The 14,567-nt window shown below is 41.1% G+C and overlaps 2 protein-coding genes across 2 annotated transcripts in view; one reads left to right on the top strand and one right to left on the bottom strand.

Moving 5' to 3' along the window:
- The window catches only part of LOC109877935 (SLIT-ROBO Rho GTPase-activating protein 2-like), a 133,089-nt gene extending 124,780 nt beyond the window's left edge, over positions 1–8,309 (bottom strand). The window contains 2 exon segments of the mRNA XM_031833832.1: positions 5,728–6,205; positions 8,256–8,309. Of these exon segments, the coding sequence (XP_031689692.1) occupies positions 5,728–5,794 (67 nt within the window). The 5' untranslated portion in view covers positions 5,795–6,205; positions 8,256–8,309.
- Positions 8,310–9,536: 1,227 nt separating this feature from the next.
- LOC109909837 (protein FAM72A-like) lies at positions 9,537–14,376 on the top strand. The gene is made up of 4 exons (XM_020508926.2): positions 9,537–10,244; positions 10,516–10,593; positions 11,068–11,192; positions 12,304–14,376. Exons 1-4 carry the CDS (start codon positions 10,099–10,101, stop codon positions 12,396–12,398), a joined length of 444 nt encoding a protein of 147 aa, XP_020364515.1. The 5' UTR covers positions 9,537–10,098; the 3' UTR covers positions 12,399–14,376.
- Positions 14,377–14,567: the final 191 nt, after the last annotated feature.

The raw sequence follows: 14,567 nt of genomic DNA, 5'->3' as shown, positions 1-14,567 counted from the left end.
AAACAAAAATACAACTGTTTGGCCATAATGACCATCGTCATGTTTGGAGAAAAAAGGGGGAGGCTTGCAAGCCAAAGAACATCATCCCAACCGTGAAGCACGGGGGTGGCAGCATCATGTTGTGGAGATGCTTTGCTGCAGGGGGGGACTAGTGCACTTCACAAAATAGATGGCTTCATAAGGGAGGAAAATTATGTGGATATATTGAAGCAACATCTCAAGACATCGGTCAGGAAGTTAAAGCTTGGTTCGCAAATGGGTCTTCCAAATGGACAATGACCACAAGCGTACTTCCAAAGTTGTGGCAAAATGGCTTAAGGACAACAAAGTCAAGGTATTGGAGTGGCCATCACAAAGCCCTGACCTCAATCCCATAGAACATTTGTGGGCAGATCTGAAAACGTGTGTGCGAGCAAGGAGGCCTACAAACCTGACTCAGTTACACCAGCTCTGTCAGGAGGAATGGGCCAAAATTCACCCAACTTATTGTGGGAAGCTTGTGGAAGTGAACCTGAAACGTTTGACCCAAGTTAAACTATTTAAAGGCAATGCTACCAAATACTAATTGAGTGTATGTAAACTTCTGACCCACTGGGAATGTGATGAAAGAAATAAAAGCTGAAATAAATCATTCTCTCTACTATTATTCAGACATTTCACATTCTTAAAATAAAGTGGTGAACCTAACTGGCCTAAAACAGGGAATTATTACTAGGATTAAATGTCAGGAATTGTGAAAAACTGAGTTTAAATGTATTTGGCTAAGGTGTATTTAAACTTCTGACTTCAACTGCATGAAAATCATAACTGACAGGCGCATCGGTAGAAACAGTAGAATAAATTGTAAGCTTCCCTAAACTTGAAACTCACACACTGCCTATTTAGTCTTTATAAAAGAAATGCCTCCACCTTTCTATGGTCGGATTTTCAAGCAAGGTAAGACTTGCCTCATAATATCAAGTAAAACAATGAAGTATGCTTTCAAAATGCATACTGCCTCCAGCTCACATTGTAAAGTGGTGTGTGACGCGCTGATAGTCTTCCTGCTGTTGTTTTTTCATCCCTGGTTAATTTGACCGCAACAACTGAATTAATCAGCTTTCCGGATTTTTTTATGGCCAGAAGCCTTCAATTACCAGCTGAAGGAAATCCTGGTGTGTGTGTGTGTCTGTATGCCTTCCTGTCGTCTCTATGTGTTTGTCTGTTTATTACTGTCTAACTGCGTTTTGAGTAATTGTGTTGTACTCGAGACCACCAGATGATCAGGATTCCATTTCCTCTTCACATTTCCATCTGTGCAGGAGTGACATTCCTCTCACACCACCTGGGATTGGATTGGGAATAACAGGGAAAAGTCTGCCTGTGGAATTCCAAATCTGTGAAATGGGGCGTGCTATTCATTGTTGCTCTGCTGAGCTGCTGGGTCTGGAATACAGGGCTGAGGAGTTACATAGGTTTATTTTCCTATTGCCAGACCAGCCCTGAGGATGGTGAGAAAGAGGAAGAGGAAGAGGGGCTGACAACCCCTCCACATCCTACCACCTCCCCCTTTCAAGAGCCTAACACAATAAACTGTCTATGCAGAGCCGAATGTGTGTGTGGGTCAGTGTATGCGTTTGCACGTGTGAATGTGTGTAGTTGGCCTGACACAATAATGCTATTAGGGGTGAATATATTCATTTTCCTTGGAGGGAACATGTGCTTTCCTTGCAGGGTGCAGATTAATGTCCTAGTGGAGCTCTGCTGGGAGGGAGAGACACCACAGCTATTCAGAAAGAGAGAGATAGGAGCAGAATTAAGACAGAGAGCGATAGGAGCAGAATTAAGACAGAGAGAGGTAGGAGCAGAATTAAGACAGAGAGATAGGAGCAGAATTAAGACAGAGAGCGATAGGAGCAGAATTAAGACAGAGAGCGATAGGAGCAGAATTAAGGCAGAGAGAGGTAGGAGCAGAATTAAGACAGAGAGCGATAGGAGCAGAATTAAGACAGAGAGAGATAGGAGCAGAATTAAGACAGAGAGAGACAAGAGAAGAATTAAGACAGAGATAGGAGCAGAATTAAGACAGAGAGAGACAGGAGCAGAATTAAGACAGAGAGAGATAGGAGCAGAATTAAGACAGAGAGGAGGACAAGACATAGCTTGTTTATTCAGCAGCTTCACACTGATCTCCTATCCCTGTGTGTGTGTGTGTGTGTGTGTGTGTGTGTGTGTGTGTGTGTGTGTGTGTGTGTGTGTGTGTGTGTGTGTGTGTGTGTGTGTGTGTGTGTGTGTGTGTGTGTGTGTGTGTGTGTGTGTGTGTGTTTGCAAAATGTGCATGTTGGCCTAACAGACTGCCTGTAATGTCAGAGTAGACAGACAGGATCTGAGGACTCACAGCATTGGGTGATCATAACACACACCATAACACATACACACCATAATACACACACCATAACACACACACACTATAATACACACACACACCATAACACACACACACACACTATAATACACACACACCATCAGAAAGATTAAGACTAGGGATATATCGGTGAACCTATCGGAATCAGCCGATATTAGCTAAAAATGCCAACGTCGGTATCAGCCCGATGTCTAGTTTAACGCACTACACGTGCAACACAGCATTCCTAACCTAGCCCACAATGTCTGCTGTGTGGATCCAGCAGCTAATCCTTATTGTTGCTAGCTTCACATAGATGGGTCCGACCACCATTAATCAAATAGGAACTGTCTTATAAATTAGGGTTATTTTAGATGATGACACCTAGCTATATAGTTAGCTAGCTAACTATGGCTACTGAAACAGATTATGTCATTTTGCTATGTTTTGGGGGAAGAACATGGTTTGCATCCATGAGCTAGCTAGATTTTTTTATAACCAGCACTGTAGGTGCCCGAGACAACTTTACCAGCATCATAGCATATGTATCGTTGAATCGTGACATCGTGACATATGAAATACGAGTGTTAGTGTAATCAATGTATAATAACTATGTAAAAAAAAATATGAATAAGTTCAATTATTATTTGACGTGCATTCATATTCAGGTCCTGATTGGTCAACAAGCTTATCTGACACGTCAAATAGTGTTATTTGACGTGTATCTTTATTGACACACAAAGACCCAAACGACGTTCCATAGAAATCCTGGTTGAGAATGAAACGACTGAACAAATGAAAAACGAAACAGCACAGAGAGTAAGTGAAAGAAATAGGTTTTGATGATGTTTTACTGGTAATGGGGACATACGTAAATGACAACAAAATAACTTTTTGGTCAGTGTGTGTGTGTGTGTGTGTGTGTGTGTGTGTGTGTGTGTGTGTGTGTGTGTGTGTGTGTGTGTGTGTGTGTGTGTGTGTGTGTGTGTGTGTGTGTGTGTGTGTGTGTGTGTGTAACCTTTGTTTAACTAGGCAAGTCAGTTAATTAAGAACAAATTCTTATTTACAATGACCGCCCAGACGACGCTGGGCCAATTGTGCGCCGACCTATGGGACTCAGGGACTGTAGTGACGCACCAGGGACTGTAGTGACGCCTCTTGCACTAAGATGCAGTGCCTTAGACCGCTGCGTCCATGTGTGTGTGTTAACTTTTTAACTGTACTAGAAAGATTTAAAGGCCGTTAAAATGTCAAATATCGGACAAACACAAACTCTATACAATGCTAAACACCGCAGCACAAACTCACAAGACCCTTTACATTGGTAAGCACAATAGACACTCTTTACAAACTGGTAAACAGACATGTAACTCTGCATGCTGTTAAAGACAGTGATGTGTCCTCCTGTCCTCAGAGAACAGGAGGACACGGCAGCCTGCTGTAGCCTCAGAACCTCCCAGCCACAGCCTACCACACCAGACACCAGGATGGTCATCTGTCCTCAGAGAACAGGAGGACACGGCAGCCTGCTGTAGCCTCAGAACCTCCCAGCCACAGCCTACCACACCAGACACCAGGATGGTAATCTGTCCTCAGAGAACAGGAGGACACGGCAGCCTGCTGTAGCCTCAGAACCTCCCAGCCACAGCCTACCACACCAGACACCAGGATGGTCATCTGTCCTCAGAGAACAGGAGGACACGGCAGCCTGCTATAGCCTCAGAACCTCCCAGCCACAGCCTACCACACCAGACACCAGGATGGTCATCTGTCCTCAGAGAACAGGAGGACACGGCAGCCTGCTATAGCCTCAGAACCTCCCAGCCACAGCCTACCACACCAGACACCAGGATGGTCATCTGTCCTCAGAGAACAGGAGGACACGGCAGCCTGCTGTAGCCTCAGAACCTCCCAGCCACAGCCTACCACACCAGACACCAGGATGGTCATCTGTCCACAAGCTCATCCACAAGCGCAACACTGTCATGTCCAATGGGCATGACACGAAATGGCAGAAAACACTTAGAAATAGATTATGTAGATTTACTTATGACATTTTAGTATCCTTTAGTTTCCTCTCCTCCTCTCCTGTTCTTCCTGTCTGTTCTGTTCACTGTTTAAAACCTGTCCTGTCTCCTATATGAATGGATGGTGGCATAGTTATAGCAGGGGTTGTCATGTAAATTAGGTAAAGAGGGGGGAGAGTCAGCTATTTCAGACTGTTGGGATGCGGCTACCCTCACTAGTTTATGATGAAGTGTTGTCTGTCCCTTTTCCTCCATCCTTCCTAAACCCATTACAGAGAGGAGAGGGAGAAGATGAGAGTAAAGGGATCTTATCACTTCATCTTCGGTGGCTGCGGTGCTGTTCATTAGGAGGGTAATATCCGGTCCTCTCTCTCCTGTTCTCACTCTACAGTTTCCTCTCCAAGCTCTATTACCGCTACATTTCCCCAGCTCAGATGTAAATATAACATGACTGACTCCCTCACCATGACAATACCGTGATCACCCTGACAACAAACATCGATAAACCATCAGCGAGTGAAGAGTTAACCCGCTAAACACCACCCCAGCCCACCTCTCTCCCCACTCCCCCGTGAAGAAAACTCGACAAAACCACTGGTGCTCCCTTCGACCGGTTCGTGGCGAATTCCGTGAACCTCGGACAGACTCTCTCACGTGAGGCGACAGGCCATTAATTCACAATTTGGTCCTATTCCTAACGTTGGTCTGAATGCCCGATGTCTGTCTCTCGCACACGAAACACGGAAGACACCGGGAAATGAATTTCTCTAAAACAGAACCACACCAGCATGCAGGGAGAGAAAACGCCCTGCGTTGTTCCACAGGCATGTCGAATCTAAACCCTGCGAGTAGGCTACACACATAATACTCAACCTGGAGAGCAAAATCCCATAATGTCGTATTAATGCGGTATATGAACGCACCAATACCGCATAATTCAAACATAAGGCTCTCAGATGTATTTGTATTATCTGCGGACGGTTTGGTAGGCTAGTCTCTATAAAATGTTGCTATCGAGATGTTCTTATCAATATAACGCTTTGATTTGACACCGCAGTAGGCTATGATGACAATTAAACAACAATAATCTCCTTACTAAACCCATCAAAGGACCCACACTTTTTTAACCTTTGGTAAAAGTAATAAGCTACTATAGTTTGAATATTTGGGTATGCTAAACAAGGATAAATGATCCTATCCACGTTGACGTATCCACGAACAGGAAAATAAATGCGACAAGCCTTTGTGGAAAGGATAGCCTACATGAGCGCAAGGAGCAGCATGTTTAACAATATAAACTTGTTATAAAAGTATTACCTTTAACTTGAGTTTCATATTCGGCTACGATCTCCTTGTCCTTTCGGAATTTGGCCGGAGACGTCATGGCTGGTTCTTCTACTCAAAAACACTAGACTTCGCAATACTGGGTTAAATAAGTAATCAGGAAAAAAAAGAGTAACTATGATATTTCGTCTGGAAGAATACCCCACTGAAAGATTGTAGCGAGTAACCCCCACAGCCCGTGGAATGGTATTGTGTTCTGCCCCTTCACTCTGCCCGCATTGTGAGAGTTTGGCGCTGCCGCATTCCCATTCGTTTGGATCCTTTCCTTAATGTGTCCTCAAAACCAGTTACAGAGCAAACGGAGGATATGTGCATTCCCTCCAAACCAACAATAACCAACGAGTCAGCAAGGTCGGATGAGGAGACTCCCAAAAAGTTTAGTCCTTCAGTATGTGGCTGTCACCACGACGATCAGAGGCTGGGCTGGCTCCTTGGCTCTATGCTCTTCCCCCTAGAGTGAGAGTGGGGTACATAGATGAGCTAGGAAGCCAATATGCAGGCAAGGAGACAGACATACACTGTGCATGTGCCACATTCATTTGGTTGATACATAAATGGCATTGCTTGACCATACATATTCATTATTACATGTAATACTGTGTAGGCCTATGTATGGATAAAATACTCTGGCCTTTATACATTCAATCAAATGTATTTATAAAGCCAGTTTTACATCAGCCAATGTCATAAAGTGCTATACAGACACCCAGCCCCCCCAAAAAATTAAAAGCAAGCAATGCAGATGTAGAAGCACAGTGTATAGGAAAAACTCCCTAGAAAGGCAGGAACCTAGGAAGAAACCAGGCTCTGATGGGTGGCCAGTCCTCTTCTGGCTGTACCAGGTGGAGATTATAATAGTACATGGCCAAGATGTTCAAACGTCCATAGATGAACAGCAGGGTCAAATAATAATAATCACAGTGGTTCTCATAACACATCATTCAAATTACATTAACAGACACCTTTATTGGTACTGCAGTGATAGGGTCAGAAACTGGGTTTTGCAATGTGTCTGGGGTTGGGAGGGCAGTCAGATCAAATCCGGGTCTCATAATAGACAGTGATGCTCAGAGTTGGTGAATGGACCATTGCCGACATACTACACTGTAATAATAAATAGGGGTAATCTGACTATACTTAATTGTTGTATGGCTACTGACAAATTACCTAATAGAAATGGAATAGATTGTTTCATGCTGGGCCCATTAATATAAATATTGGAAAAAGCCCAGAGAACATAAAGGTAAAAATATGTCAGTCCAATGTGGTCCATGACATTGACAATATAATTTTCCTGAGAACACAGCTTTCAACTTCGGTGCCTTGAGAACAGAAAACACTCAGAAAACATCATAACTCTGGACTACTTTTATTAAAGACATGCTCCGGAACTCAGATGATAGCACATGGTACCTTTATTAAAGACATGTCCTGTGGGCTCAGTTGGTAGAGCATGGTGTTTACAATGCCAGGGATGTGGGTTCGATTCCCATGGGCGACCAGTATGAAAAGGTACAACAAATGTATGCACTCATTAGTACTACAGTAAGTCGCTCTGGATGAGAGCATCTGCTAAATTACTAATGTACATATTAGTGACTAGTTAGGTTTGAAATCATTTGAAAAGTGTCTGTTTTCTGGAATATGTGCAGCGCAATTTTCCTTACACTTTCCCCACGTTGGTCAGTCCCCTAGCAATTCGAGTTCCAGCCAATGAGCTTCAGCCACTAGCCATTTGAGTGACAGCTAGTAAGATCCACACGCAAGCAGACCAAGAGAGAGGCCAATGGCATGGTGCACATATCTACACAGGTGACATAGTATGCCATTTTCAGGGACCACTTTTGTCTCGAGTGCTATTTTCAGAACTACTGGATAAAAAGTATTTTTTAAAGTACGGGAGAATCTCTTTAAGGGTTTGTATATAAGCAGACTAAAGCAGTTACTAAGTGTGCATTAGTTTAACATAAACTCCAGTACTGTTATAAAATAGGCCTATCTCATTGGTTTAAACTGAATGATAGTCATTTCGTCGCTTTGCAAAATATAGGCATATTACAATGTCAACCAATGAGTTATGGATAAAAGCGTCTGCTTAATGGCATATTAGTTATAACGGTTTTACTAAACTAACTTTACAAATGAGAGACAACACCTTTAGAGGGCTGCAACATTGAATTGTAGGATAAAAACTTGGTAAAATTCTATAAAGAATTTGTCTTTTTTACAGACACCCTGTAGATAAGTGGTTTCACTAGTCTAGAATGCGGCATTTCGCCATTTTTAGCCATAGGAAATCTCGGTACTAGAGTAAGGCTAACGAGCTAGCCAAGTCTTTGGGATACCGTTACCTAGCTAGCTAACTAACGTTAGCTACGATAATTTCTTGTCCAAACGTATTGAGTTGCAAAATGTTACACTTTTCTGTGTGTGTGCTATAAACATACAGCATTGCACATGTTTTACAATGCGAGTTGCTTAAAGCATGCACCACATTTTACCTCTTATGTCGATTTCGATGACAAATACGAGCTTTCCTATTTCATTTCCGTCCCATATGAAGAGTTTTGGGGTGTTTTTCTCACAAATTCTCAAAAATAACCCCGCCTCTTTTCATGGAACAAGAGGAGAGTTTTCCATCTTTCGATTGGTTGAATTGATTAGGATTGGCATAAAATCATGGAGCGGAGTCAGTTAGGCTGAGCCTTTTTGGGGGGAATAAAATAAACAGACAATCAGACGTCATTGAGTACAAGAATTGACAAGAACATGAAAGACAAACAAAACAAAAACAGAAAAATTTGCTATGACAGCATAAGAGAATGTGACAATGACACTTACTCAGAATATAATCTTTATAATATTGGACTGTAGAAAAGCTTTTCTTATTATTTAGTCATTTCAGAGACTCAATTAACAACATGAAGGGTATTTAAACAAACACTTAATTTAAAATATTTGGTTTTGTTGATATATACAATTTACCAACCAAAATCATGACATTAGTTGCACATTTCAAAGAGTTCAGAGTACTGTCTAAAAATGTTATAACATTTAATATCAACAGAGTGACCAGTTTTACTCAGTATGTACTCCTCCATATCGCTCCAAAATCTAATAGTGTACAAACAACTATAAAAAAATGTGTCAGCGTTTCAGGTCCATCATTGCAGAACGTACACGTGTCTGTACACAATGTCTGTAAACCTTGAGACCATTGTGTTGGAGGGGTACATATTGTGCAAATTATTTAGGTGCAACTCTCTTATTTTGTTAGAAATACAAATGTAAAGGGACAAAGCCAAACCCTTCGCCATTGAATGGCTGATAGTTGTGAATTCGATTATGCTGAGCATGGGGAAAAGCGTGACATTTTCCATACACTATATGTTTGAATAATCATTTTTCATTGGCAGATAAAGCGTTTTTTTAAATCAAAAGCAATCACTTCTGCATGTGAAAACACAGAATCCTACTAATTACTCCACGTGCTTAATTACGTCGCTTTTGTTTTGAGACGATTTCGCCGTGGGCTTTGAACCGTGCACCTGGCTCACGCCCGGGAGGCAGCCCGCTTCCGAAACCATTGCAAACTTTCACACGGTGCAACACACGGTCCAGATGAATTGAATCCCCTCATTATTACTTAGGCGACGGGCTTGATATATTTGTACCCAATCAGCTTTGTAGTTGTGCGATTATGTTACCCAATGGAATATATTTTTGTCCTCGAGAGCCAATCGAAATTCGACATAGGGCTGTTTTTAAAATGTTTCAGGAAGTATCGGTAGCTACCAGGAAGTTGTAAACAATAAACACAACAACGAAGCTAGCTGGCTATTACATTGTACTGAATCTGTGACCGCAACGAATTAACGTTAGTCGTTGAAGAGCAGGTTGAAGATAAATAGAAAATGGCAAGAGCTAATTTGAACATCTGATGGTGCTGTGTTATTATGGTCACTCTCGTGATGTTAGCTTGTGGCTCTGTTTTGACAAGTAGATAGCTACTGTAGATTGCTATCAACCACATTACTCGCTATCAACAAGGATCGATAACTATCTAGCTAAACCTCCAATATAACATTGGACGTGGAAACGTCTAATTTGTGGCTTCTCTTTTATAATTCACCTGCTACTAACTTCCAGCTAACTGTTGATAGCTAGTCAACGAACTAGCTAGCTATTTAGTAACAATAATAGTGAATAGTTAGTTAGCTAAATAGCGTTTTAAATAAAGTTAGCGTCAGATCAGCTACCATTGCTACATTGATCGATCTGTTCTGACGCACATTTCCTCTGGACATTGGGATTCGAAAGCTAGAAGAACAGTATTTAAAGAGCATGTCTACCTCCAACTTCAAAAACAAATGTGTCACTCAAGTGAATTGTATATACTGTGAGAGTCTACTCTGCACAAGAGGGATGAAGGCAGTACTTCTCGCAGACACAGAAATTGAACTGTTCTCTACTGACATACCGCCCAACAGGTAAGCAATAAAACCACTATGTTATGAAATGATCACTGAATGAGTTGTGACAAATGAGCTAATGACGGTTATGGTTTATATGAGGATCTCTCATCACTGTCTGTTTTTAAGGGGGGGTTCATAACTTCATATGTTGAGTGTTTGTGATACTGTGAGATATAGGAAGTATAATGGATAAGTTCTAATCCATTATCTCCCTCTATGGCGAGAATGTGATGGTGCCCCTTTGTTCTTTAACAATCCCCATAACACCCCCCACCCCCTCTTCTAGAAGTGTTGACTTTGTGGCCAGCTGCTACTCTACAGAGAGCTGCAAATGCAAACTGAGAGACATCGCCTGTCTGAAATGGTATGTATGTAACATTATTGTAAACACAGATTTGTCTACTCACATTACACTAACCAGTTTGCATTCATTATATTTGTGCTTTGTGGTTACACAATAGCATTTACTATACAGACAATTGTTGTGGCTGCTTTATTAATATTTACCTTAGAAAATGCAAATGTTAATGTCCGCAAATGTCCATGTCTAGTGTTGTGCTTCGGTTGGAAAGTTGTTCAGCCAGCAGTTTGTCGGGTACAGTGAGGCTTTTGTCAGGACCCTTTTGTATCCCCAGGGCTTCGTTGTTGTACACAGAAACACATCGGTCAGATAACAGACACCTACTGATAGTTAGCACTTTCACAGGTGCTCGCTATAAAACGCTGACATTTATTATCTCTCCCTCCCTCCATATCTCTTTTTCTCCCTCTCCCTTTTTCTCTATCTATTTCCCTCTCACTCTTTACTTCCCCTTTCTCTCTCAATCCCCCTCTCCAGTGGTAATTTTGTGGGGTATCACGTGGTAGCCCCATGTAAGCCCTGCCTGCTGTCCTGTAACAATGGCCATTTCTGGATGTTTAACAGTGATGCTGTGTCCACCCTTAACAGATTGGATCCTACAGGTTAGAACTCCAAGCTCACAGACCTCTGGTTAAATCCATTTGAATGTAATCACTTTTTGACAGAACGAACCCCTTTTCCTTTGAACAAAATCTTCCATACATAGTTGCCCATTGTAGAATTGCTCATAAAGTGACTTTTTGGACCTGAGTGCCAAACATTCAAGAGATAAAGGTGCTCAAAGTTGACCCAAAAGATAGACGGTTGAGATGGATATAATTTAAAAGCTGACAAACATGGTTGTCCAACTATTTTTATCATTTCTGGAAAATCGAGCATGTTGTGTTTCATCCGATGGCAGGCACAACACACAAGCCAAAGATGATGTGAAATAGGCTCTAAGCTACAACATATGCAAAAATTCAAATGCATTTTTAGATAATTGACGTTAAACCTTTAGAAAATAGATATTTAATAATATAATTTTGTTTTTCAAAAAAGAATATAATAGTTTGACAACACTAAGCTTTTAAATGATAGCAAACTCAGCCATTTATATTTGTCAGTGATGAAGACATGGATGTCTGATGGTATGGTGTGGTATGCAAAATGGGTCAACTTTGAGCACCTTTATGTCCTGAAAGGTTTTGTTATTGAGGTCCAAAAAGGCACTTTATGACCACTTCTTCCATGGCCAAACATATATGGAAAGTTGTTGTTTTTTTATATCAAAAGGGATGCTGTCAAAAAGTGACCGAATTCAAATGGATTTACCCCTCTTATCAATTGATGAACAATAGACTGTAGTCCGAGAAGACTGTCCTAAAACCATAGTTAGTCAAAGTAATATACATGTAAAGAAGAATTACCCTAAATGCACAGTTTGTGACAAGATACCGATACCCCCTAAGGCTAAGTAACACTGACTGACTGACTGACTGACACAACACATTGCAACATGTCTGGCATTATGTGTTGACTCTTCTGATCTCCACTACCACATGACTTAGCACTCAGAAACGCAGAAGTTGAATTATTTGGAGAGGTCGTGCAAAGCCTGAATGCCAGGGTGTTTCTACTTTAGCCAATTTGTTATTGACTTAGCTTTTCGGCAAGGAAAGACTGTTCCTTAAACTGTCCCTGCACACACAAACGCTGCGTCTTCTGTTGCAGGTTTGAACCTATTGCTGTGGGGAGACCTTCCCGAGCTGGAGGACAGCGAGAACGAGGGATCAGACACCCCATCGGAGGAGGAGTGCATCAGGTAGAGAGAGATGGATGTCCGATGGAAGAGAAACAGAAGAGAGGCCTTACCCTGTGACCATATCCCCCCCCCCTTCCCAAAAGCACACAATCCCCACGCATTCACGCCTTTCGGTTACACGTTGGACAAGTAATCGAAAGGTTGCAAGATCGAATCCTCAAGCTGACAAAGTAAAAATCTGTTGTTCTGCCCCTGAACAAGGCAGTTAACCTCCTGTTCCTAGGCCGTCATTGAAAATAAGAATTTGTTCTTAACTGACTTGCCTAGTTAAATACAGGTTAAAAAATATACAATTCTAAAATCTCTCTCTCTGTGGGGGGAATCAATGGTAGAACTGGACTGTCGGAACTGCCTTCTCTCTGTAAACTCACCACTGAATCCCCATTCAAACAAACTCATTAGCTTTCGGTTTCACTGGCGGATGGATGTCTTAACATTTCGCATGGCTGTTTTATACCCTTTGGGTAGCCTATTGCCATTGGATGCTGGATTGAACTTTGTACGTTGTATTTTAGGTTTTCTTCAGTCCTTTGTTAGTGCTTGAACAATCGATTACAATGATGTTGTGTTTAGGTTTTAGAAAATGACATTGTTGACCTTAAGTATTTGCCAGTTATCTTGCGTTGGTCTTTCATGAGGAGGGCCAGTGTCACCAACAGATGGTACTAGTACATAAAGTATAGGTACGTGTTTGGTTCTAGGGCTCCTCAGTGATGGGATAGAGGGTACTCAATGAAAATAGAGGAGGCCCAATTACACACATGGCAAAGGAGCTGGAAAGAAAATACATGATCATGAAAGGAAAGTCAATGTCCACTCATTCTTACATTGTTGATATAGTAAAAACATTGCAGCAACAACAGTGAAAGAAAATGTACCTTATATTCCGAGCAGATATCCTAACCCTGTATGATTCAACGCTGAACTGTTGTGTGCTTGAAAGAGCACAATGAATGAGTATATAGATCTGAGTATACTGTGAATCTGAGTATAGGAGTCACTTGTGTATAGAGCTGACCTTTCCATTGCTGCAGAAGCTTTTGCTTCAGACAATGTTCTAGACTTGTATTCTAATGGCCTTGGGTCTGATTTTGTGAAGAACTGTGGGCTCACTGTCATTGTAGTTCATGCTTACCCTCTCACTGGAAGTAAATGTTTCAGCTTTTTTGTGAGGCTTCGGTGCCCAGCAAGTACTGTCACAATGAGGGACATATCTTAAAGTAGCATTTAATATACCTCCCAGTTCAAACAGACAAGCTATGCCTGTATTAACAAGGAAATGTTGAAGCTCCAATTGAAAAGTATTTGTTTTGTGGTCATAACTGACAGTATGACAGATGGACGTACACACCAAATACCTGAGATGGCAGTCACCAATTAAGATTCCTGTCTTTGTAGCAATTATTTATTTAAGTTATGTTCTAAGCTCTGGCTAAGTGTATTGCATCTTGTGTTATGATATACAAAATGAATAGCCAATTATGATCAAAATCATACAGACCAAATATCTTTAACCACTTCTTTTCCTTTTGTTTACAATAGTTTTATTTTATTTACAAAAGCAATGTTTTGTAGTGTGCTGTATTTTTTCTGTTTCTCTGTCTGTTTCTATTTTACATTTCTCTTGCATTTGAGTGTTTTATGTTTGGAGGCTGATAGTTTTTTTTGTTTTTGTTTTACCTTAGTGAAGGTAGCTAGTGATCAGCTGAGAGCATAGACCATAGTTGCGAGATATTCAACCACTATCAAAACAGTGATTTTCTTTTTCTTTTTTTTATCTGACTTTAATATGATTAATTTAAGTAGTGTGGTTTTATTTATCAATTTGTATTTATTTATTAACAAACATATTGCTGTCTTTATACTGATGATATTTGCCCTGCTGAAAAAATATATTTTGAAATGCCACTGATCCTGAATTGGTCGTTTGAAACATTAGTTTTTTATGCTTATTGTATTGATAATACACCTTTTCCAAAATATCCATTGTGTTTTTGTGAACTTTTTGGTAACCAAAAATCTGCAGCTAACACAGCTAGTGTACTTAAGAAAAGTATATTCCTAACTGTGTATGTGTAATGGCCGTGGAAGTGATGTTGGATGTTTGCTTTGACTGTCTATGTCCTGACCGGTCAGCCGTGGCATCTCTTATTGAGTAGTAAGTAGCACAGGG

Source organism: Oncorhynchus kisutch, linkage group LG1, assembly GCF_002021735.2.
Source record: "Oncorhynchus kisutch isolate 150728-3 linkage group LG1, Okis_V2, whole genome shotgun sequence".
Lineage (NCBI taxonomy): Eukaryota > Metazoa > Chordata > Actinopteri > Salmoniformes > Salmonidae > Oncorhynchus > Oncorhynchus kisutch.
This window is presented reverse-complemented; position numbering and strand designations above follow the sequence as displayed.

Bases quoted from the DNA above. Each gene is read 5' to 3' on its own strand.
- LOC109909837 (XM_020508926.2), top strand. From the start codon at position 10,099: ATGTCTACCTCCAACTTCAAAAACAAATGTGTCACTCAAGTGAATTGT. The intron at 10,245-10,515 runs GTAAGCAATAAA...CCCCTCTTCTAG, and splicing joins ACTGACATACCGCCCAACAG to AAGTGTTGACTTTGTGGCCA. The intron at 10,594-11,067 runs GTATGTATGTAA...CCCCCTCTCCAG, and splicing joins GACATCGCCTGTCTGAAATG to TGGTAATTTTGTGGGGTATC.